Source organism: Crocodylus porosus, unplaced genomic scaffold, assembly GCF_001723895.1.
Source record: "Crocodylus porosus isolate Cpor-Errol unplaced genomic scaffold, CroPor_comp1, whole genome shotgun sequence".
NCBI classification, from domain to species: domain Eukaryota; kingdom Metazoa; phylum Chordata; order Crocodylia; family Crocodylidae; genus Crocodylus; species Crocodylus porosus.
The window spans coordinates 42,957,449-42,981,349 of record NW_017728950.1 but is presented as its reverse complement, the minus strand read 5'-3'; the positions used below and the strand labels follow the sequence as shown (position 1 = coordinate 42,981,349).

Here is a 23,901-nt window from a genome sequence, read left to right as displayed (position 1 = left end):
GTGACTTAGTCTGTGTGTAAACTCTTCAAAAAAAAAAAAAACAACAACAACAACAAAAAGGGAGGTGCTGGCTTTAGTAACCAGCATGCCGTAGAAAACTTAAGTAAGTACAGAATGTATAGACCAAACTTGAATTGTATGCCTGCGATGTGAAAAAATTGGTTAGTTTTGCATGCTTGTCTTTATGAAGCAGCTTCCTTTCTTCTCTTACCATATATCAGTCCCACTGGAGGAAGTGGGAGGATAAATATATTCAAGCCTAAGTCATAAAGGTCTAAAGTCTAGTTGCTTGTCCCAAGATACATTGCTCATTTGTTCACATTTGCTGTTTTATGAATGACTGATCTGAGACTAAGCATATTACAAAGCCATTTATCTACAAAACAATAGCACTTGTTGCCACATGCGGTTGCATAGGAAATGTCAGAGCTTGCTATGACTAACTGTTTTCCATTATAAAAATAGAAGTGAAGTTTTAGATTAACTGTATCCATTCAACAGATAGCTGATACCAAGTTGTATGATAATCAAATCTTTTAATAACTTTAGGTGCTCCATTTCTCCTTTGCCTGTGCATGTTGGCAATATTTTAATAAGTTCTTTAGGAATTTTGTGTGTGTGTGTGCGTGCACGCGCGCGCAGGGCTCTGCAGTTTGCATCTTTTGTTGTGGGTGTATCTTAATGGTGTTGTTGAACACAACATAGCAATTACTGATACAAACCGGCCTGCTAGCAGCTTGGTTCCTCTTAATATCAATGTAGTCGAATAAACACAGGCACCACCTCTTACTGTATTTAGCTAACTTTAACTTTATTATAACGTGCATTTTGGGTGGGGGAAAAAGAAACGGGCAGTTCTGTCAAGTGTATTCACTCAGACATATATCCTATGTTGGACACTATTTTCCATAGAATGACTCCCTGCCAAGTATGGGGTGGGGTTGATTAGTTTCTGGAGTTTGACTGGCTTACCAGGAATGTGAAGGTCTTCATGCCACCACTTAGTACTGCCAAATTTAAAAACACTATGATTAACCCTTTTCTGGATGTCAGAGAGTCTAAGGCCCCATAGAACTTAGATTCACAGATTGAAGCTGGGGAAGAGTGGTGAAAAAGTTGTGTGGGTAAATGAGTCTTGGGCTTACTTTTTGCCCCTGGTTTACAATCAGTGCCTTGTTGTATGCACCACGGCATTTTTAGATCGGCCAGGTCTCTGACAGAATCATTAGTTACAGTTAAGAGGGAAAGTATGCTCACTTTCATACCATAGAGAAATTGGAGCTTATATAGGCAGTCCAGTTGAACTTGCTAGCAGTTCACAAAATGTGGGCATGTTGCAGTGAGTCAGAAAGTGACTCCTCAAATGAATGAAATGGCAATTGAGACTTGTGGTTGGAAGTGTGTGTTTGTTTGTTTGTTAAAGGTATCTAAAATAAAAGGTGCTTAAAGATGCAGATCTCTAGTGGGATTTCAAAAACACCCAGGTGACTAATAGATGGTTACCAAATCTAGTCCCTAGTTCTTAATCCTAAACTGGTTACACTTCACTATATCAAACAGTTAAATAAACAAAACAATAAACAACAACAGGTCGGACTCGATGATCTGTTGAGGACTCTGTCAACCCTAACAACTGTGAAACCCTGCCCTATGATGGATCTTCCGGATTGACTGTTGAACTAAATAAATGTCTTAAAATTTAAATATTCATGTCAATTGTGTGTCCCCATTATGGTCACTTTCATAGTATTCCAGCAAACAAATTAATTGGCTTGAGAAACATCAGCTCGACTGAATATTGAAGGTTGTTAGCAAAAAAGTAATGAATAAGTAACCGACTATTGGGACTGGTAACTGGATTTTAAAGATTTTTCACCTAGTCAAGGAGGGAAAGCTACTGTTACAGATATGTCCATTAAAAACGCATTTAAATTTTAAATACTTGCAGGAAGATGCAGACCAAGATTTTATTTCAGGAAAGTATTAGTAAAAAACATCAAGAACTAAATAATTTTAGAAACCAATACTGATCCCGGACAGCTTGTAAGCAGAAATAGCTGACCCATTTTGAATAAATTATTCATTATGAATTTTTTGTTTGGCTCTCAGTTGACAAGATTGATGCCTATTAAGTTTCAAATCCTTCAGAATGCCACAATGATACTGTAAAGGTTTCTAAATCTGTTGATACTAGTTTTAAACTAAATTTGTGTTTGTAATTAACAACATCATGATCAGTCACAAGGCATAAATTAATGAAATGTTATGGGGAAAGAGGATAGTACTGGGGAAAGAGGGTAGCAGTACTATCTTTCACAAAGAAATGGCAAGCTGCTTTTTGGGTTTTTTTAAGACACTGCAAAAATGTCACTTGACTCATTTGAAATTATCAGTAGGGTGTATTGTCATCGGTGGAGGAGGGCTTGACCTTTTCCATAGTAAAGTGATTTCTTCCCATGTCTCCTTTCCCACCGTAGCCCTCATAATCTCAGATTGAAGCAGCCTTCTTTGGCCAAATCCCTGCTTCATGCTTGATCATAAATATGGTATACCAATGAAAAGTAAAATGGCTAGGCCTATGATCTCTTGTAGCACTCAACATTCACTTAAACATGCATAGCAAATGACTCGGTTTCTTAAGCAATAAAATAAAAGTGCTTACCCAGGGTATGGATGCAATTTTTAGACGGTAAATGTGCGTGCAAAGGTTAAAAGTGGGATATTTTACTCTTATTACTAAATGTCATTTATTATTATGATTCTGGAACCAAATAGAACTGCTTCTTGACATAAAGGGAAACTACAGAGTTGTACAACAAGATCTAATTTGACAGATAAATCACTAAATATTTGCGGTTTACTTTCCCCTCATACCTGTTTGGTATCTCCAGTAAATCCACACAGAGTTATGCTAGCATAAATAAGAGCAGAGTCCAATCCTGAAGACCTTTTTGTTTTGTTTTTTCAGACAACAGCAATAATCAGTGGTATTTTTTTAATGTTAATAGGTTAGGACTGAGAATGCAATTTAATTGGGAAATTTTTTAACACAAACATTTTCAGAGTTGTTTTCTTTTTAAAGCCAGTGTTTTATGTAAAAACAAATTTTGGACAATTTAACAGCCATCTTGATTGTTTTCAAATGAGAAGGGCCACGGAATTAAGCCAGAGGGAAACAAGAGCCAGCGCAAAAGTTGTGCAAGGAATAACAAAATGAGTGTATTTGGGTAGGAGGATTTTGCCAGACATGTTTTGTATTGATAGCAGGGAGTGAGGGAATAGGAGACAGGAAATACTTGCAGACAATGATTGCATGATTGGGATGTTGAACAGTAGCAATGCCGAGACAGAACACACACACACACAGTGAAAAGGGCATGGCATACAGCAGCTTGAACCCTTTTTATGGATTAGGTGAGGACTCTTTCAGCATCTTTTTTTTTTTTTTTCCTGAAGGAAGTATTAAAGAAGTGAGACCTGATAGAAATATGTAGGTGTACAGATTGCCGTGAGCAAATGAATAGAGCTTGAAATAGAACCAGAGACAAAAGTTAGATGTCTTCAAAGTCACTTTAAGAGCAGGTTTTTTTAATCGTATCTATTTTCTAGTCATTTTGATGTCACTTTTTACTCTTTGTCTGCTGTCCTCAGACATTTTGGCATTATCTTGCTGCCCCTTTCTTGACGCCATCTTCAAATGTCTCTTCTATGTTTTGACTGCTGAGCTATTAATCTGTTCTTGCAACAGTACCTTTTCTGTGTTATGCTTTACTCTCACTTTTGTATCTGCTGTCACCAAGCAATTCAAATTACAGCAAGCATTTGCTTTTTCTTCTTTCTCCATGGTCCTTCTGTCCCGTAATATTTAGCTTTTGCATGACCTCTGCCCTTTTTCTTTGGTTCACATTTCTCCTCACATTTGAGGCTCTTCATAACTGTGCCTCCATCCCTGCCCTAGTCTTTTAGTTTCCCTTGCTCCCTACATAGTTAATCATATAATCTTTTCTGTCTCCTGTACCCTTACCTAGTTTTCTGTTTTGCCCATGATGTTCCATGGTGAACACTATTAATATACATAAAATATCACCACCTTCAAAAGAAGTCATTCAGCAGTTATTTGATAACCTATTTGACTGTAATAGGAAAGGTGTACTTGGAGTAAATACTGTCTTACTTGCTTCTTGCTTTTTGCAGGGTTCCTATTGTTGTGCTGCTGTTTACTAGGTATGGGTTTGAGACTGGATAAATGATAAACATCTAGGCAGTGTCTGTTTTGTAGAAATAAACAAAGATGCATACATTTCCAACAGAACATTTTTTCTCTCGCACTAGTGTGACTGACACTTGTGTGGGCTTCTAGTAAACACATATCTGTGTACACGGATCTAGGGAAGAGAAGAACCTGTCAGCTGCCTAGATGAAGGAATGGCAGATAATGGAAGATATCTTTCATTCCAAATGAAAGATAATGGAATGGCAAACATCTGAAATGTATGGGAATCCATATTAATACTGCAGCATCTGTTGCTGCATTCATGTTAGGGGAAACAAATGGTGGCTAAGGAGTGAAATTCCAGGTTAAATTAGGCAACCCTATATATTCTGTGTGATTGTCCACAAAACATTTTTCTAACGTGGGTCTGCAGCATCAATAGTCATAGGCAGAGAGGAAACATTACAATTGTTGCAACCTATTTTTTTTGTTAAGGTTGCATTATGTTTGAAGGACCCATGCTTCTAGGAGAAATGGGCATATTTTTAAGAAGGCTTTTTGTATGTCTTAACTAGCTATAGCATGTACCGTATGATACAAGGGATGAACGTGGAAAGCACAGGCATGTAAAACTAGAATAACTTGTTGGCATGGCCTTTTTTCAAAGAGCATGAAAACTTTACAGATGGAATGGCATCCTTTTTTTTAAATCGGGAATAGTGTCCTTTACTGCTGTCCCCATTGTATACTCTTCTTCAGACACTTCTTTTTGGGATAATATAGTGGAGCAACTGACTCTTCCTAGGTTTTGTTCAGACTTGCTTGTTCCACCTTGGAAATGGCTTGCCTTAGCTGCTGGCAGATCTTGGACTTTTGAGTTGAAGCTTTGAATTGGAGAACACCCCTGTATTGCTCATTGCACTTTTTCTATGCAGTCTTGGAAAGGGGGGGCAGGAGGTGAGGAGGACTATATTACTCTTACTGTAGTTCTGATGACTTTCTCTCCACCTTTCCCTGCCCGTCTCATTTTTGTAAATTACACTTCACTTGAATCCATTCTTACAAGGGCCCTATCGCCTTTTGGGAAAAGAAGAGATTCCTGCCGCTGCCCCTTCCTAAGCGTTTGTGATGGAAAGTAAGCAAGTTTGTTTAAAGTTTGCTGGGGATGTCCCATTTCTGAATATTTTTACAGCAGAATTAGATGTATTTTTTAAAGAGATGCTGTAATTCACTGATTTTCAACCAGGCTGTTCGGATATCCTGGGGTGCCATGGAGTCTTTTGAAGGGTACCCTAGGCAGTGAGAGATGAACAGATAAGGGCAGGCTCAGGCTCTCACTGGCTGGCTGCTCCCTCTGCTCCCATTGCCTGGCCCTTGTGCAGTTACATATAGCTATCCATCATCTTGACAGATGAAAGAAAAACATGACAAAAGTCAGTCAGTCAGCAGTGCTTGGCAATGGTGTTGGAGAAGAGCCCAGTGTGCAAGCCACAAGCCTTTCAACAGTGACTACAGGTCTGCTCGTGAGATGGAGGTTGATGCACACTCTGCTTCCTAGCTTGCCTGCGGGCCTCAGCTCGGGCTCTGTGATGGTTCTCCACAGTGACTGCACCAGCTTTGACCCAGCTTCTTCAGACTGAGTAGTTGTGGGCAAGGTTCACTCAGTTGTCAGTGGGAATGCTGAATTTCTTGAGACCTTGTTGCTGTATCAGAGCTTTGGCCTTCTACTGAGTCGTGGGCAGTTCTTGAGTTGGCCAGAAAGCCCAGCCTTTAACAGATGACCTTGAGCATGCACTCCACATGTTCCACCTAGCAAAGCTTGTGAGCATCCAGCATAGTCTGCATAGGCTGTAAGCTGGTCCTCTCAAGGATCTCATTGGTGATCGGTTGGTCCCAAGTGACTTCAAGGATTTTTTTAAGACGGCAAAGGTGGAAGCTGTTCAATCTCCACTCCTGCTTGGAGTATGGGACCCAGTTCTCACAGCCATAAAGGAGGGTACTGAGGACACAAGTCTGATAGATAGACAGCTTTGTGTTCAGGGTTAGCAGCTTGTTGTTCTAGACACATGAGGCAAGTTTGCCAAAGGTGATGGAGGCTTTGCCAGTTCTTGCACTGAGTTCTCTATCAAGACTAAGTGAGCTGGTAAGAGTTGAACAAAGATAGCAGAAGTGATCTATGGTGCCTAGAGCTTCATTATTGATGTAGATTTTAGGTGGGTTGTTGGTGCCCTTGCAATATGACAGCTATTTTCTTGATACCGATTTGCTGTGCCAAATTTGGTGCATGCATCAGAGAACTTGTTAATCATGATTTGCAATTCATCAGGTGAGTTGGAAATGAATGCAGCATTATCTGCAATAAGCAGATCCTGAATAGTGAGCTGGGTGACATGCCTTTTGCTCTGAAATTGTCTGATGTAAACTAAATCAGTAAATTAAATCAAAAGGAAGCTTATAAGTGGAAACTTGGACAAACAACTAGGGAGGAGTATAAGAGTGTTGTTCAGGCATGCAGGGATGAAGTCAGGAAAGCCAACATCCAACTGGGAGTTGCAGCTAGCAAGGGCTGTGAAGGGCAACAAGAAGGGTTTCTGTAAGTTCCCTTACTGAATGGGGGAGGCAACCTTGTGACAGAGGATGCAGAAAAGGCTGAAGTGCTCAATGCCTTCTTTGCCTTAGTCTTCATAGGCAAGGTCAGCTCCCAGTCAACACTTTGGTACCAGACAGCACAGTTTGGGGAGGAGGTGAGCAGCCTTCAGTGGTGAAAGAACAGGTTAGGGACTAGTTAGAAAAGGTGGACATGTACAAGTCCATGGGACCAGATGGGATGCACCCAAGGACATTGAGGGAGTTGGCTGATGTGATTGCAGAGCCAATGGCCAGCATCTTTGAAAACTCATGGCAATCAGAAGAGGTCCTGGATGATTGAAAAAGAGCAAACATAGTGTCCATATTTAAGAAAGGAGAAAAAGGAGGATCCAGGGAACTACAGGCCAGTCAGTCTTACCTCAGTCCCTGCAAAAATCATGGAAAATTATCCTCAAGGAATTCATTTCTAAGCACTTGGAGGGATTAGGAACAGTCAGCATGGATTCATCAGGGTCAGGTCATGCCTGACCAACCTAATTGCATTCTACGATGAGATGACTGGCTCTGTGGATGTGGGGAGACCAGTGGATGTGGTGTACCTTGATTTTTAGCAAGGTGTTTGATGCAGTCTCCCACAGCATCATCACAGGCAAGCTAAGGAAGGATAGGCTGGATGAATGGACTGCAGGTGGATAGAAAACTGGGTGGGGTATCGGGCTCAGAGAGTAGTAATCAATGGCTAAATATGTAGTTGGTAGCTGGTATCAAGCAGAGTGCCCCAGGGGTCGGTCCTGGGGATGGTTTTGTTCAATGTCTTCATCAGCAACCTGGAAAATGGCATAGAATGCACCCTCAGTAAGTTTATAGATGACATCAAGGTGGGGGGAGTAGTAAATATGCTCGAGGGTAGGGTTAGGATTCAGAGTGACCTAGACAAATTGGAGGATTCAGCTGAAGTGCAAAGTCCTGCACTTAGGATGGAAAAATCCCATGCGCCAATACAGGTTGGGGGCTGACTGGCTGGGCAGCAGCTCTGCAGCAGAAGACCTGGGGGTTCCAGTGGACAATAAGTTGAATCTGAGCCAGCAGTGTGCTCTTGTCACCAAGAAGGCTAACGGCATACGGGGATGCATTGGTAGGTGTGTTACCAGTAGGTCAATGGAAGTGATTATTCCCCTCTATTCAGCACTGGCAAAGCCACATCTGGAGTATTGTGTTCAGTTTTGGACCCCCCACTACAGAAAAGTTGTGGACAAATTGGAGAGAGTCCAATGGACAGCAGTCAAAATGGTGAGGGGGCTGGGGACGTGACATGAGGACACGCTGGCGGAACTGGATTTATTTGGTCAAGAGAAGACGAGACTGAAGGGGAATTTAATAGCAGCCTTCAAGTACCTGAATGGGGTTCAAAAGAGGAGGATGGAGCTAGACTGTTCTCAGTGGTGGTAGATAACAGAACAAGGAGCAGCAAGGGAAGCTTAGGTTAGATATTAGGAAGACTTTTTTCTCACTAGGAATAAAACACTGGAACAGGTTACCCGGAGAAGTGGTGGAAGCTCCATCCTTGCTAGACAATGATCTAGTTGGGGATAGTCCTGCTTTGAGTAGGGGGTTGGACTAGATGGCCTCCTGAGGTCCCTTCCAACCCTAATTTTCTATGACTTTGTTGAACAAGCTGCCATCCGTCCTCAATTCAGTTAGTCCGCCAACTATTCAGTTGATAGTTTCCAAAAGCATACCTGAGAAGGATAGAGAAGAAAGCTGGTAAACACTAAAACACAGCCTTGCTTCATGCTAATATCAGTGCTAAACTTGAAAGATGTTTCGTTTTCATACTGGATGGTTGCTCTCATTCTCTTATTGAACTCCTCGAATAGGGAGAGCACGTTTTGCAGACAGCCAATTTTTGACAAGATCTTGTAGATGCCATTCCTGCTAACTGTGTCGAAGGCCTTTTGTGAGTTAACGAATGTTGCGTAGAAAGGTGCGTGTTGTTCACGGCGTTTTTCTTACAACAAACGCAGTGTGAAAGACATGTCAGTTGTGGAGCATCCAGTTTTCAACCCACAATGGCTCAGGGTCGGACTACCCTTGCAACAAGATAAGGACTGTAATAATAAATTCATTTTTGAAATGAGGTGATGCTTAATTCAGAAAAAGCTGTGGAAGGGTGCCTCAAGTCCAGAAAGGCTGAGAACCGCTGCTGTAATTTCCACCACACATGATGGATGTGAGGTAGGAATTAATTGAGGGAAGTTCCACAGCCTGCATTATGCAAAAGGTGAAGCTAGATGATCACACTATTTCATTCCTTTTGGCCATAAAATCTTTCAATTCAGTTTATATTTAAATACTGTAATTTTCGTGTGCAGTATATGGTCTCCTGCAGCCACTAAACATACCTCTTGGGAGCTACAGATTGTTTCTACAGAAATGTTTTATCAGAAAAGTATGTAAACCAAGCTTTTATTTCCTGTAATACGTTGTCTGTATTTTGAGAGAAGTTCTGCTATCTAACTTTGTTCTTCATTTCTTATTGCCCACGTGTTTACTGTGTTTCTTTCTTCCCCTGGGCATACTTTGCTCTTTGGTCCCCTTCCATCTAGGATCAGATGCATAAAAGATGTGGTCCTCTCTTCTCTTTTTTTGGATAAACTGTTTAGCTGCCAATCGGACCCTTTTCTGCCCAATAGCCGTAGTAGCAGTGCCGGGTATGGCCCACAAGGGTGAATTGTATTTCCTGACCTCCTTAGTCTCAGTTCCTTGTTCAGTGAAATAGGCTGGCTTTTCTTTGTCTTGGTGCCTTTCAAAAACAGCTGAAAATATAGGAAGCAGCAAAAGTTCTGAGGGCCACAGCTTGGGTATGGAGACTGCTCTGTGACATTGTGGCTAGGCACAGACATTCAAAAAGCCCAAGGTGGAATCAATCTAAGTTACGCACTTCTGTGTACGTATTGTAGTTTAGTTTGGTGGTGAACAGAACAAACATTCGCCCTTTGGCGGGGGGGAAGGAGGAGGCAAATCTGAGACCGGGTTCTGCCATTTTTAAACCCGTCTGTGTGTGCCAGACTTCTGTTCTGTTACAGGTATAGACAGGTTTCTGATCACTTACACTGCTAAAAGGGTAATGTCTTTATCTGGCCTTTGGAGATTTTTTTATACTATCTGTCTTTTTAAAACGGGTGAAATTTAAATAAGCCCCCAACGAAGATAATCTTTATAGCACTTGGTGCAGATTAGAATCAAAACACCATCTTTTAGAGTCTTTAAACATGTGATCCCTTAAGTCACAATCTGATTAGAAAGAAGTTATAAGTCACGGAGGCAGTTTCAAACTTTGGTAGGCCTTATTTATGCTTGAGGAGTTTGTAGTCCCTGTATTGCCTCTAATTGTTGCATCTAATCATTATGATCGGTACACACATACTTGCGTTGGGGCTTTGCCAATACTCAGAAATTTATGACTGTGGTGTTGCCTGTTCTGAATGTTATTCCAATATTTCAGCAATTACTTCTGCAGCAATAACCGTTCTTACAGCTTTGTCATGTTTCATGATATTTGGTAGTCTTTACCTTGCTAAAGTCATGTGATTGAACACAAACCTCAGTTTTCCTCTTTTTAAGGAAGCTTTCATCTTTTATGGGTTTTTTTTTTTTAAATGTGAGCCCTCGAAGCTTAAAAAGAAAAAAAAATGAAGTTCTAGAAACTGGCAAGTGTTATTTTTTAAGATTCTCATAATCTTGTGGGGACCTGACTTCTGATGCTTGAACACTAGGAAGGAATGGTGTTGTCAGTCCCACTTGTTTTCAAGGAGCTGCTCTTCCAGGGTACGGCCCTGTGTCTCATTACACAAGTCAACCTTACTAAGAATCTAAGGTCCTTATCTTATGCATCAGCTGCTAACACCACAGCAGTGCTGCGGCAAACGTACTTGTCCATGCAGGAAGGCAGACAGGAAATCAGTTGCCACATTTGCAAAATGATGATATGATGTATTCTTTCAGCATATAAATGCAATGTTCAGCCAGCCCTTACTTAGATTTTGCCAATCCTTTTCTTCTGCCTACTGTTCCTGAAAAAATTCTGCTTTTTGAGAGTTAGATTTATGAACAGTGATACAAATAGTCTTTAGGTGCTGATAACCTGTTCTAGTTCAGAATTTTAATTTAAAATGAAGAAATATCTTTTTTTTTTTTTCATTCTAGTATGTTGTTGGGTTTCTAATGATTGAAATGTTTGCTTGACGTCATCCTTGTTAACAGCTTGACAGTCAAATCTATTCTATGTAGAAGGACAAGAGTTGATTAACTCAACCTATTGGGAAAAAACATCAACTTGAAATAGAGACCAAGCTAAATAAGTTCAACTCTAGCTTTCACATTTCATCTGCAGAGTTTACAGGTGTTCAAATTGGGATGTTTTCAAACCTGGACCTCTAAAATCCATTCTTTTTTAAATTCATTTTTAGTTTGACCAGAGTTCATAAATAGGAAATTAGGTAATAAGCATTCTGCTGCAGGAGATGGGGGAAGTGTCTTCCATGCAAAGGAAGAAAGCAAACTCCAGCTATAGAATCGATTCCGATTCCATCCCAGTTCCAGATCTAGCAACAAATTTACTAGCAACCTATGTAAAACGCAACTTGCTTGGGAGACATTTGCACCCATCAATTGGCACCTCTTCCCCCCCCCCCCACAAAAAAAACCCCCTAACAAGCAAGTAAATTTAGAAGATATTACAGAATGCTGATAATAAGCCCTGGTGATTTCAGATATTGAGTTAAAGGATTCCTCACCAAGAATCTTTAATACTGACTGCCTTCCTATAATGAAGGGATCTCAAGGCTGAGCTCTTCCAGATTAGTACAACTGTAGCAATGGAACACGTACCAGAAATGCTTACCATTCTAGACCTAAATTATGTACCATACAGGAAATAAAACCAAGTCCTAAAAAGAAATATAGGGGAGGAGGAAATAATAAGAAAAAAGTTTCAAAAGTGATTAAAATGGGGTAGGATGGATTCAGTCCCTGAGATTTCTGTAACTTGGAGCCATCACAGAATTATGTGATTACATGCCAGTTTAATGCATTGTGTTGGAAGCTGCCAAAATATATGTTCTGGCTCTCAAGAAGTGCTGTCTATCCACTGGAGTGAATGGTGCATACAAAGGCTCAACATCTGCATTAAAAAATATTCTTTAATTGGGGCCCAAATATGAATTTAGATACTGTATTTAAGGCATTAGTTAAAGCTTTTAAATTGGGCATACGACCAGTAAGATCCTCTAAACTGTTGAACAGTGAACTAAGTTGGTCATAGAGGCTCTCGTAATGTTAGAAATAAAAACATGCTTCCTAGTTATGGTGATGAATCTCTTCCTAACAATTTGTGTGCCCCTTTGAGTTGCTTTTACCTTCTTTCTCTATTTCTGTTCATTTCAGTTGTCAGTTTCCAATAACGGTTATTTGGGTTACACTGCTTGCTCAGCAATGTAATTTCCTTTAAGTTTTTTCTTTCAAGGAAGTGAAACTACTGCAGTGCAGTTTTTGCACTTGAACATGCCAAGTGAAATGGAGTGACTGGGGTTGAAGAGAGAGGTACCTGAGAGAGATTGCTTTTGTAAAAAATACTCTACTTCTGTAGTTAGAAGGAAAAAAACCTTTAAATCTGTATCAGTCTGTCAGTTTAGGAAGTGTAGCAAGTTACTATGATATAGTGTGTATTAGATTTGGTTTAACATACAAGGTACCCAGGCTAGTCTTTGCCTTATGTACTTTGTGTCTCTACATGAAACTTGATTGGCATCACTACATTAACAACTGCAGTTCTGCTCATTGATGAAGAGTAAGTATACTTTTAAAAGCTTTGTATGTTTACTTTGAAGGAGCCCTTAAAACTGAGTGCTTAAACTTAGCTCTCTTTAAGTAACTGCTTGCAAAATTGATTTTTTCTGGTAGAGAGAGAAAGAGAAGGTAAAAAGAAATGTCTACAATTAAAGTCCATTTGGATTTTAGAATGTCTTTTTTAAACTTCTTGTAAAGCTGGGATGTAAAGCTGTTGCTCTGACGAACAGATCAAAACATATGCAATAACAGAAAGAGGAGAGTTGACTTGGACTTTAATAATGCTAAGGTAGGTATAGTGTATGCATCACAGCTGCAAGGCTTGAATATTTTTTAGGAGTGCTGTTAAGGATTGTTTAGAGCCTGATTGCTTTTAAGAGCCTGATGTGGCTATGCAAGTGAGGAATTTCATTTTGCTAATACGATCAGTTACTTGTCGAACTCTGTTTAGCTACTTTGTTGATGGTTAAGTCATGACTTCTGACTACTTAAGGTACTAGAAAAGTAAAAACACCTTTTAAATATTTGTGTATATTTCTGAAGTTTTAATAGAGCTCATGCATGGGTGGTTATAATAGGAAATTGTTTGAGGGAAATTTGAGTCTTTTTCTATAATTGTGATTGCAGTACTATGTTGTTTGAGATGTACTTTAAATTGTGGTGGGATAACCCAAAGGACCTGAGTATAATTGTTCTTTTTAGTATTGTAAAAATCTAAAAAATAAAAATTAAATCTTTTGCTTCCATTTTTTTGCTCTCAAAGAGATTGTGAAAAGGTAGTCTTTGAAACAGTAGTGGCTCCTATAAAAATCTGTATAATTTTGTGTAATGTCAGAGGGAAGGCATTGAAAGAGACATGTAGTCTAATAGGCCTCTGTGGAATGATGTCACGGAGGCACGATCAACATTCTTGCTGTTATGAGAAGGAGATAATGGAGCATTTATGAAACTTTTAAAGTTAGAGCTGTATTTTTTTTCTGGTGCAGTGACAAATTTATGCAACCTCAAAAGCAGCTGAAGTGTACATGAAAAAAATAAATCTTTGTTAATCCTAAACATTGGCTACTGATACTTGATGAATTAAAGTATATTTTATTCAAATAGTATTAGTTTTGGTATTAAATTTAAACCATGCAAATCTTTCTGAGACAAGTATTTTTTCAGTTCCCAAATGAGCTAGCTATCATCATTAGCTTCATGTGGTTAAAAACATGTATGTCTTGTGATCTTGATTAGTAGTCCTATAATGGCTAACAATAGGCTCCTTTATATTTCAGTATTCTCATCTAGTGCGAACTTGCTATTTAAAAAGAAGTACTCAAATGATCTAAGATTTAAAGTAAGTGAAAATGGTCTGAGGTTGGATGAAGGTTGTTCAAGATGTGAACCTCCTTGGAAGCTCTCCAGATCCTAGGATGAGCTCCTCAAAGATGCTGTGCAAGGGGAAAATACAGTTTTATGGCTTAACGGCTCTCAATTTAAACAAACACCCTTTTTATATATCCTGGCAATACTTATAAGACTTGATGAATTCACTTGCCCAAACTTAAACAGCTAGTAGGAAACTTGTTTGTTCATATGCATGACCTTACCCATTGGCACCTGTAGAATCTATGCTTTCATTTTAAAAAAAAAATTCAGCCCTTACGTTTGCAAAGAAAACCTTCCATATGCAAAATGAATGTAAATAGGTGATAGACTGCCTGAAACTAAAGAGAGGGTGCTGTTGAACTCAAATTTTGATCCCGCAGATTTTTAGAGTTGTGTTTTAACACTCATTTGCTCACTCTAAGCTTGACTTAATGAGAAGGCACACGGCAGTTTTATGAATAGTTTGGTGTCAAAAAACTTCCACAGTGATTCTTACAAAGCTGCAGCAAAGTTTCCCAATATTTTTATAATGTGGGATCACATTTCAGGAAGGCATAAACAAATCATTTGTCACATTTGGGAAGATTTGTGCTCTTCTGTGTCCATATAAGCAACTACTAAAGCATTCCATGTGAATAGTGGATTTCTGGGGTACTGTACCAACCCTGAGTCAACCCCACTGTGGTCTACTGGTGTGTCAGGCAAAAAATAGGGCTAACATAACTGGAGCATCATCAGATTACATACCTGCAGCACCAGTATCTTGTGCTGGCAAGGGAATAAAGTATAGCTAGTGGAACTGAATTAAATGAGTCTGTAAAGTATATTTTAATAAGAGATTGACTTCTTTCTAACTGTATAGCTCACCTCTTCTGTGCTAATTGAATAATAATTATAGTTATCATGATATCTGAGATAGTCCTGGTTGCTTGATTATTCAGTTCCTTTTGCTTGGTTGCTTCCATTAAAAATAATAAAATGATGCTGTCAAAGCGGCTGATTTCAGCTTTCATAAAAATCCTGAAAACTGGTTCAAAGTTGTGAGCTACGCAGCAAATTTCAGCAGCTTCATTTGTTTTAAATGAAAACTCTCTGAAAACAGTGCTTTTGTAATATATAACAAGACATCTTATATCAGTCCATTTTGGCAAAGTTTCTCTCTCTCCAGCTTTTTTTTGTAAAAACCCACAACTAAGAAGGCAAGGTGCACATGAACCACCAGTAACTGAAATGGTAGTTTTCACGTAAATATTTGTGATTTGATTCTATTGTTTTTAATGGAAACTGCAACAAACAAAACAGTGGACACGAGCAGAAAAATAGTCTTCTGTAAACTGTTGGTAACATGCTTGTAGTAATCTGATTGTTTTCTGTTTTTCTTTTAGTGGCCACAGATGTCTTCAATTCCAAAAGCTTGGCCATTCAGGCCCAGAAGAAGATTCTTGGCAAAATGGTGTCTAAATCAATAGCAACTACCTTGATAGACGATACCAGCAGTGATGTTTTGGATGAGCTCTACAGGGTCACAAGGGAATACACTCAAAACAAGAAGGATGCAGAGAAGATCATTAAAAATCTCATTAAAACAGTCATCAAGTTAGCAATTCTCTATAGGAATAACCAGTTCAACCAGGATGAAATAGCACTGATGGAGAAGTTCAAGAAAAAGGTTCATCAACTGGCCAAAACAGTGGTCAGTTTCCATCAAGTGGATTATACCTTTGACAGAAATTTTTTGTCCAAACTGTTGAATGACTGTAGAGATCTACTTCATCAAATCATCCAGCGCCACCTGACTGCAAAATCACATGGACGTGTCGACAATGTGTTCGATCACTTCTCGGATTGTGAATTCTTGGCTGCCTTGTACAATCCTTTCGGACCTTATAAACTCCACTTGCAAAAACTCTGTGATGGTGTCAATAAAATGCTTGATGAAGGGAACATATAAGTACTTGCATTAAGGTTGACTGTTATTATTAGTTGATGGAATGTGGATGATTTATGAAGGACTAAGGGAAGCACAAAAGTAGTTACTTAAGTATGACAGATGCTTCAAAAAAGGTCTTTACCAAATTGAATCCTTATTATGAGCCAGCCTTTGTTATTCCTAGTCCATCTAGAACAAAGACTTTAAATGATACTGCTTTATTGTGCTTTGCCTAAGAATACAGCTGGAGAAAGGTTAAAGAACAGAACTGAAGAGGAAGACTTGTTACAAAACGAAATAATGTGTCATATGATACCAGTTATGGTTTCTATGTGTTGAGAACATATTAAATCATCAGAAGGCCATTTTTTGTAACAGACTAGTATGGTGATGGTACACCATGTAATTTCTTTAATTTACATATAAAATATATAGTTGATTCATTTTATATTCACATGTGCTCTATGTATTTGTGTAGATCACAGCTTTCTAGTGCTGCTTTTGTGAAGAATTCAGTTTTACAGTTTTCATGACAGTGATGGGGAGTTTGAGCTGTTTTGTTAATCTGCAGTCTAGTGATTACAAAAAAAAAAAAAAATTATATTTGAAAACCTGGCAAGTGACCCTTACAGATCACCTCTGGTGCCTTTTAAGCTTTGATCATTTTGGGAACAGTAAATTACAGTAAAACAGCCTGACTAGGAAAACATAGGCCCTAGAAAATACCTGTACTATATATCATTTTATTTTGAAAACTAAGTCTCTACTTGAAAGCTGAATTACAATACAGTAAATTAGTTATGCAATTAATTAATAACCTGGAGGTTCTTGCTACTAAATCGCCAATCTCTTCTGAAACCATGAGTCAGTGTATAGTCAGTCTGTATATAGTAATGTGAATTTAGGAAACAAACATCTGAAAAAGAAATTTGAAAACAATTTGCTTTGTGTACAGTGAACATAAAAGCAGAAGTGAGTGAGTTTATGGTATTTTGTTGGGATACGTGCTATTTAAATAACAGAGAAATGTCATTTTTAATACAATAGCTTAAGTTAAAGATTTGTATCTAGCTCCTTCTCCTTTACCCCCACCCCCTGGAAAAAAAAAGACTTTCCAAACACAGTAATGTGCTTCAAAACGTACAGCTATTGCATTTCAAACACCCGAAGAGTTTTTTTAGGAAGCCTGTGAAGAACTTTGTGGTTTATTTAATTGCCAAAATGTTGCTGTTTGCTATGTCTTCTGTTTCATGAGTAAACCAAAGAAGATTTGCACTCTAGACTTTGTGCATGTTTTATTCTGTTATATATTAAATTATAGAAAGAAAAAGTGCGAGACAATGGGTAGACCAAAACAATCTTTCATGTATGACCTCCCTATTATTTCTAGTTTTTTCTAGAATGGAAGAACAATTCAGTCTTCACATTAATTCTATCATTGTACTTTTTTTTTTTAAAGTCTGTCAAATATGGGTGGGTTTTTTTGAGGGTTGGGGTGGATTTGTGGATTTAAATTGCCAGCTTCTTTTATATAAGAGCCAACGATGAAGGGTTGAGGTCACAACCATCTGGAGAACTTCTTTGCCAGCAGATGCAAGCTTAGTGTCAAATATTTTGAGCATTGCACTTTGTCCAGCATAGGTCATTTTTGTTTAATGATGCAATAACATAAGGTCACTCCACAGGGTCAGTATATTGTACAGTAATTATTTTGTAACTTTGCAGTTGCATTTTTTTTTTCTTTTCCCTCCAACTTTCTCTCTCCTGAAAGGAGAATGGGAAGAGCTTGTGACATCTAGAAACCTGTGTTCAATATTTGCAGACTTAGGCTACAAACAGATGTTACATTTGTTCCCTGGACAAGTTGTGCCAGCATTTGTCCCAGGAAAAAAAACGTCTTGGGATTGGCGTATACAGATGCAGATATCCGAACAATTGCACTTTGTCCCAGAATAAAATGTTTACCTTGGAACAACTGCAACGTCTATTTGTAGCCCTTGAGACTCTATATCTATTACTAATTTTACCCACTCCTGCTCCAAATGGCATCATTTTGAATTAATTTTAAGTCTACTTGCAAAGAGAATGTGATGCTTTTTTAGAGCTAGGTGTACTATATGCATTCGATATGCGAACTTCTATGCATGGACTTTAGTCAGGATGTGAAACATTCTCATTATTCAATTTTGAGGGTTCCCTTGAGCAGAAATAGGTTTAAAAATTATTTTGTTATAGTGGGAACAAACGTCCAAAAGTCCATGAACCTGAAGTATTATCTAGTAATACGTTTGCTTCTTCAAAAAGGCTAAACTGATGATGAATACTAGAAGTTTGACAGCTATAAGATATCACATCTAGTCAGCAACTTTGACATGTTCTTTCAGGCTGCAAAAGAGTAACTAGCATTCTTGTACAGCTACAAAGAAGGGATTTTCATGAAAATGAGTTTAAACAATTTGATCACAGATCACCAAAGGTCTAATTTTATAGAGATTGTGAAATGGTACATGCACTGAGCTATCTAACTTTATAGTTCATTTATTTTTACTATGTAAACTATTTATATGAGCAGAGTTTGAAAATACATTGACTTAATGGCTTTGTCAAGACGCTGTGTTTTTCCCTGTGAAACATTTTAAATATAGCCATTCAGGAATATATCAACTCACAGCACATTTAAATGCTAGAGTTATTCAAAATCTGTATTCTTTCCTTATCTCAGTTTGGAAACTAAAGTTAGTTGTTTTTTTTTTTGTTTTTTTTTTTTGTCATGGTTTAACTTGCTGATGAAAGAAAGATAATGTCCATTGTTTATTAAATAAAATGTCTAAAGGTGGTGAAACTTACAACACGTTACAGTTTTTAATAGAAGAGACATAGGACCCAAACCCTGTAATGGTAAAAATGAGAATCTTCATAAACTTACTTTTACTGTAGGTGTTTTAAGGATGGTCCTGTACTTGCATGTTGCAGATGTATAATGTACTTAACAGTTTTGGTTTATTAATCAAAATGTTACCAAAACAGATACAACTTGTGGCGTGCTTCTTAAAGCCAAATGTATTACTTTTTGTGGAAATTGACAAGTGATAAATGAGGCAAGTGATAAACATTAAGTAAAATGTTTTAATATCCACCAAATCATTATCATCTTACTTGCATAAAAGGAGACGATAAAGTGTGGTTGTCACTAACATTTTCTGCTATTACTAAATGAGCTTATGTAATCTTTATAAGGCTTTATATAATGATACTAGCCATCGTTACATTTGGATATGTGTATGTAAAGACACAGAGGAAAACAATATCAGATAAATAGCAAACAGTTTTCTCCTTGTCACTGGTGTCTCCTAGGACCAATATATTAAATTATCTTCAGGTTCTGCTATACATACGTATATAAAAATTATCAGCAGCAATCTTGGGTACTTCCTGTAGTTGCTCTGTGAGCAAACCACCAAATGAAATCTTTTACAAAGAGATTCCTTTGCATCCCGAAAACAAGTTCCAGGAAATGAGGGAAGAGGAAATGGCCAGTTATTCGCCATTCCTACCCCTAAAAAACCCGTTGGAGCTTAATCCCCAACTCAGAGAAGCAGCCACTTTTTTTTTTTTTTTTTGGCTTCAGGAAGACTTCATTTGTCTTCCAGTAGCCTGCTACAAACTGGTCATTATAATGTGACTGTGAAAAGGTCTTCAAGGTAACTCAGGAATCCATACAGCTTTACCAGGGTCACTTCTTATTCCAGGGATAAAACATTTGATTGACATCGGAGGTATGCTGGAAACTTTGCACAGGAGGGAAAGTGACATATATTTTTTTACATATAAACTGTCCCTGAAAAGAACATGGCCTGCTTTTTAAAAAAGATACTGTGAAGAACAATTGTTCCTACTTTGCATAAATATCTGAGTAGCGGGGCTGCCTGGTTCCCCAGCTGCCACATGCTGGATGGTGCCTGTGGTCCAGTCCAGCATGGCGGGTCTGGAGCAACACAATAGGCCATGGCCACCGGAGACTGCACAGGATTTGGGAATGCCTGCTGAGTCTGACCCAGGACGGGCCACCAGAACTAGTACACAGTCATGGACACAGCATGCCAGCTCCAGGGTTGTGACACAGTGGTGGACCAACCCATGCACTGGCCTGGTCCAGTCCATGGGTGGGGGGTGCAGAGGATTTCCAGCTACAGAAATTTGGGGCTGGCCGTGGGAGGAGGAAGCACTAGCAGTATTAATTGCTTTGGCTCTCAGATCTTAGTAATTAACGCTGCCACCACTCTGCTGTCCCCTCCCCCAACAAATTTCTGCACCTTGTGGGGATCCCTTTTTCTTGCATATTTTACCCAACTGGGTTGGGGTGGGGAAGATGTGGGTTATATGCAAGAAAATGTGGTAGCCATTTTAAGTTATGGAAAAAAATATGAATAGAAGAAAAATATTGCTACTTCTCTTGCTTTGTTATTTTTTCTTTAAATAAAAATCAGGTCCAAATGTCAGTTTCCTGTTTGTGGCTATGTAATAAGAAATCTCGTGGAATGATCTACATCATGATATGTTTGCTAACTTAACATAACCTAGTTTTGCATTTAATCTATATTCATATTATCAGCAATTTAAGCATTTGCTTTGAATTTTATCTCTGGCCCTTTTACAAAGAAAATATGATACTCGCATTTTAATAGAAACAGTCTCTAGCATCTTAGAAAGTTAACTAAATGCTAGAATGTTTCTTTTACTTGCAAAGAAAACTACTTGTACAACAAGTTCATGAAGTATTTAGACAGGTCAGCTGATATTCAAAGATAAAAGAAAAACACATGTTGGTCAAAATGTTATTAACATTTACCCATATAATTTTCATGACATCTTTGCCAAACATGCACAGAAGTAGTAGAGCTTCTTTTTGGTCACTTCGGGACAAGAGAAATTGCTATCAAAAAATAAATTGTACCAAATATGGTGTCACTGTTTGGAGACAAAATAGAGCAGAAGTTATGTCTAATTCACTGTAAACTTGATATTAGTAGAGCTATTTCTATTACTGTATCAGTCTGTTCATACCATTAGTCAAGATTTCCTAGTGTTTAATCACGACATTCTCAGGTGACCTCTTCATTTGTGGTGCTGTAGATTTTTAAAATTTTAACTGTGATTTCTATTTTCAAAGCTGATATTGGGAGAACTTTTCAGAAAATAAGTCAGCCTTTTCTTATAATTATTGGATGGCACAATAGTGGTGATTTTTAAAATTCTACATCCGTATTTACCTGACTTGGAAGTTGGAAAAGGATATCATGTCGAATAAAATGCTGATAAATATTTAAAGAAAAATCTGACCTAGATAGCTATTTGCTGAGAAGAAAGAAGTCTCGTGGAACCCTTTAGAGGTTTTTGTTTGGTTGGTTGGGGTTTTTTTTTACAGAAACAGTTGGAGAGACAGGATGATTTCGGACTTTTAATAGGGTGATTTAGAGTACAACATTTTATTATGTGACTAAAGGGAGAAGGGTGGGCATTAGGGTGGGACTTTGCAAAAGAAGAGAGAAAAAGTAATGGTAGCTTGAATGGAAATAGGTTAGTTGAGAGGAACAAATGGAAACCAAGAAAGAGGAAGAAGCAACCAAAGAGGAGGAAGTGATGAAGTGGGGACAGTATATGGACTGTGGAGATAAGGGCTCTATATGCGTGAGGAGAGAAGGTATAAGTGAGATGAAATGACCAGTGGATAGAATTTCACTGTGTGTTTTTTATAAAATTATCTTATTTCATTGTGGGCCAGTAGAAAAGGTCCTTTTCAATAGGAGAGGTTTGCTCTAACACCCCAGTGCAGCAAGATATAATAGGTAGATGAAAGAGACAAGCGTGTCTGAAAATATCAGGCCTAAAATGCTAACACTTGACACAGTGATGCCCAAACATCTGGCCTCATGGACCTGATGAATGCCTTGGGGGTTGGTCTGTGGGCCAGATTTTGTACAGAGTCAGCACATGGGGTCCATCCATGGACCAGAAGAACTCCATGCACTGGATCCAGCCATGTGCTGGCCTGATCTAGTACACAGGGCCATATTACCTCCTGCTGGACTCCCCATGGGTCTAGAAATTTGGCAGCAGGGAGCAGCCATTAATTCTGCCGCCACACCCCTGTTGTCAAATTGCCAGAACAGTGGGGAGCCCGTTGGGCCAGACAGCATAGCTCCACAGGCTGGAAAGGGCCTGCAAGCTGATTTTGAGCACCACTGCTCTAACACTACAGGATGTTCCATTGTCTTTTGAACACTGGTTGTAGACTTCAGATGTATGGGTTCTATTGGCTTAGTTTACAAAAAAATTCTTTCTTCAATTTAAAGCTACTCTTTGAACCCTAAAAATGTATTACACATGTTTATAAGGATTGAACTGAAGGAAATGTGGGGGCAGTGTAGCTTCTACTGCCTTTACTATTTGAATGATTATCCAGATGACTTTAAAACTGGCTGTGGTCTGCCTAGCCTATGTATCTTTATTACTGGTTAGCATTTTATTTTTCCCTCACTTTTCTGAGCCTCCTGATATTCCCTGGTGGGCATAATTCTGGAGAGCTTGAGTAAATGACCATTCTGAGACTGGAGCTATGTTGTCCTACCACCACTCATTTACGATTTCTGTCAGCAGCTCTTTAAAATATCTGCTCCAGTTCTTCTTAGTCTTTTGAAGTTTCAGCCTGTATCTGTAGTGGCCTCATTTAAAAAATTCTGAATTAGCAACCACAGGTCTCATTTGTATGTGGTTACTCTGGCCAGATCCAGGCTTGGAATACCTACCTTACTGTGGAGGACAGTTTCTGTTATGTTAAAGTTGCATTTTTATAAAACAAATCAAACATAGGTTGTGCTGCCACCTCCTCCCTCCCGTTCACCTACCCCCATATTACACAGAGAACATGATGGTGTAGTTGTTTCAGCCCAAAAGATCTTTCCTCCCTTTCTAGTTGTATTCAACCTTCTCTTCTGGCTGGGGGGTTGCAATGCTCGTGTTTCACTTTGGAATGAAATGGAAAAACATATTGGGGTTGATGTGGGGGGGTGGGGATTTGGGACTCATTAATTTAAAGAGGTGACTTCAGTAGTTATGCTGGGCTTCAGTCTGGAGGAGAGCATCCACCTGAGTTCTTTTCACCTTAACTGCCTTCCTCCAATGCAGAATTGCCATAGTTTTTGTTCTTTTCTCGCAGTACCTTTTTGGCAGGCTTCTTTACATCTGCAGCCATGTTATCCACTGGGCCTGCTAGCAGCTCACACTGGTAGAGTGCAGGGCAAAGAGATTTCAGTATGGGCAGAGAACAACTTCAGTGACCCCAGCACCAGGTGCTTGCTATAACATCTACCATTGTTGGTATTCTCCTCTAGTAAACCTTGCTGAATTGCTTAAAATGGTGATCAGTCAGCCATAGTCATTGCTGGGTCTTGATCAGGCCCAAAGTATCTCTACCACAGATTGCATTTTCTGTGTTTCAGCTGGTCTGAATTTGCCCCCAGGACAGGTGTACTATGGCATCTCAAGCAAATCTGATGTTGACTTGACAGGGAGGATGAGTTTAGAGCAGGAGTCCTCAACCTCCAGCCCATGGAGCCATAGATATCTGGCCTGTGTGAGCTCCCCACAGACTGGGAGGTTTGGTGGCAGGAGAGCAGTGGCAATAAATATGGCCACCCTCCCTGCTGCCAAATTCCTGAGCCCTGTACACCAGGTTTGGGCCAAGTTATCGCCTGTGGCAGAATGAGGTTGGGCCACATGCCTCATCCCTGGCTGGATGGGGCTGGGTCATGTCCCTATTCCCCCATGGGGTTGGTTTGGGCCAGCTCAAGCTCCCTTCCCCACCCCTGCTACCTCCCACAGGGCTGGGTCAAGTCCCCTTCTCCACAGTGGGACTAGATTGGGGCTGGACCACACTCTTCTCCCCTTCCCC

General features: G+C 39.2%; 1 protein-coding gene across 3 annotated transcripts in view; it reads left to right on the top strand.

Annotated features, from left to right (window-relative positions):
• TNFAIP8 (TNF alpha induced protein 8) overlaps positions 1–18,795 on the top strand; it is a 29,949-nt gene extending 11,154 nt beyond the window's left edge. For 2 of the 3 annotated variants that reach the window (XM_019555303.1, XM_019555304.1), the window contains one exon: positions 15,406–18,795. In XM_019555303.1, coding sequence (XP_019410848.1) covers positions 15,406–15,971 — 566 coding nt within the window. In that variant the 3' untranslated portion in view covers positions 15,972–18,795. Of the gene's footprint in view, positions 1–12,319; positions 12,651–15,405 lie in introns of those variants that run through there. The other variant, XM_019555306.1, reaches the window with a different exon arrangement.
• Positions 18,796–23,901: the final 5,106 nt, after the last annotated feature.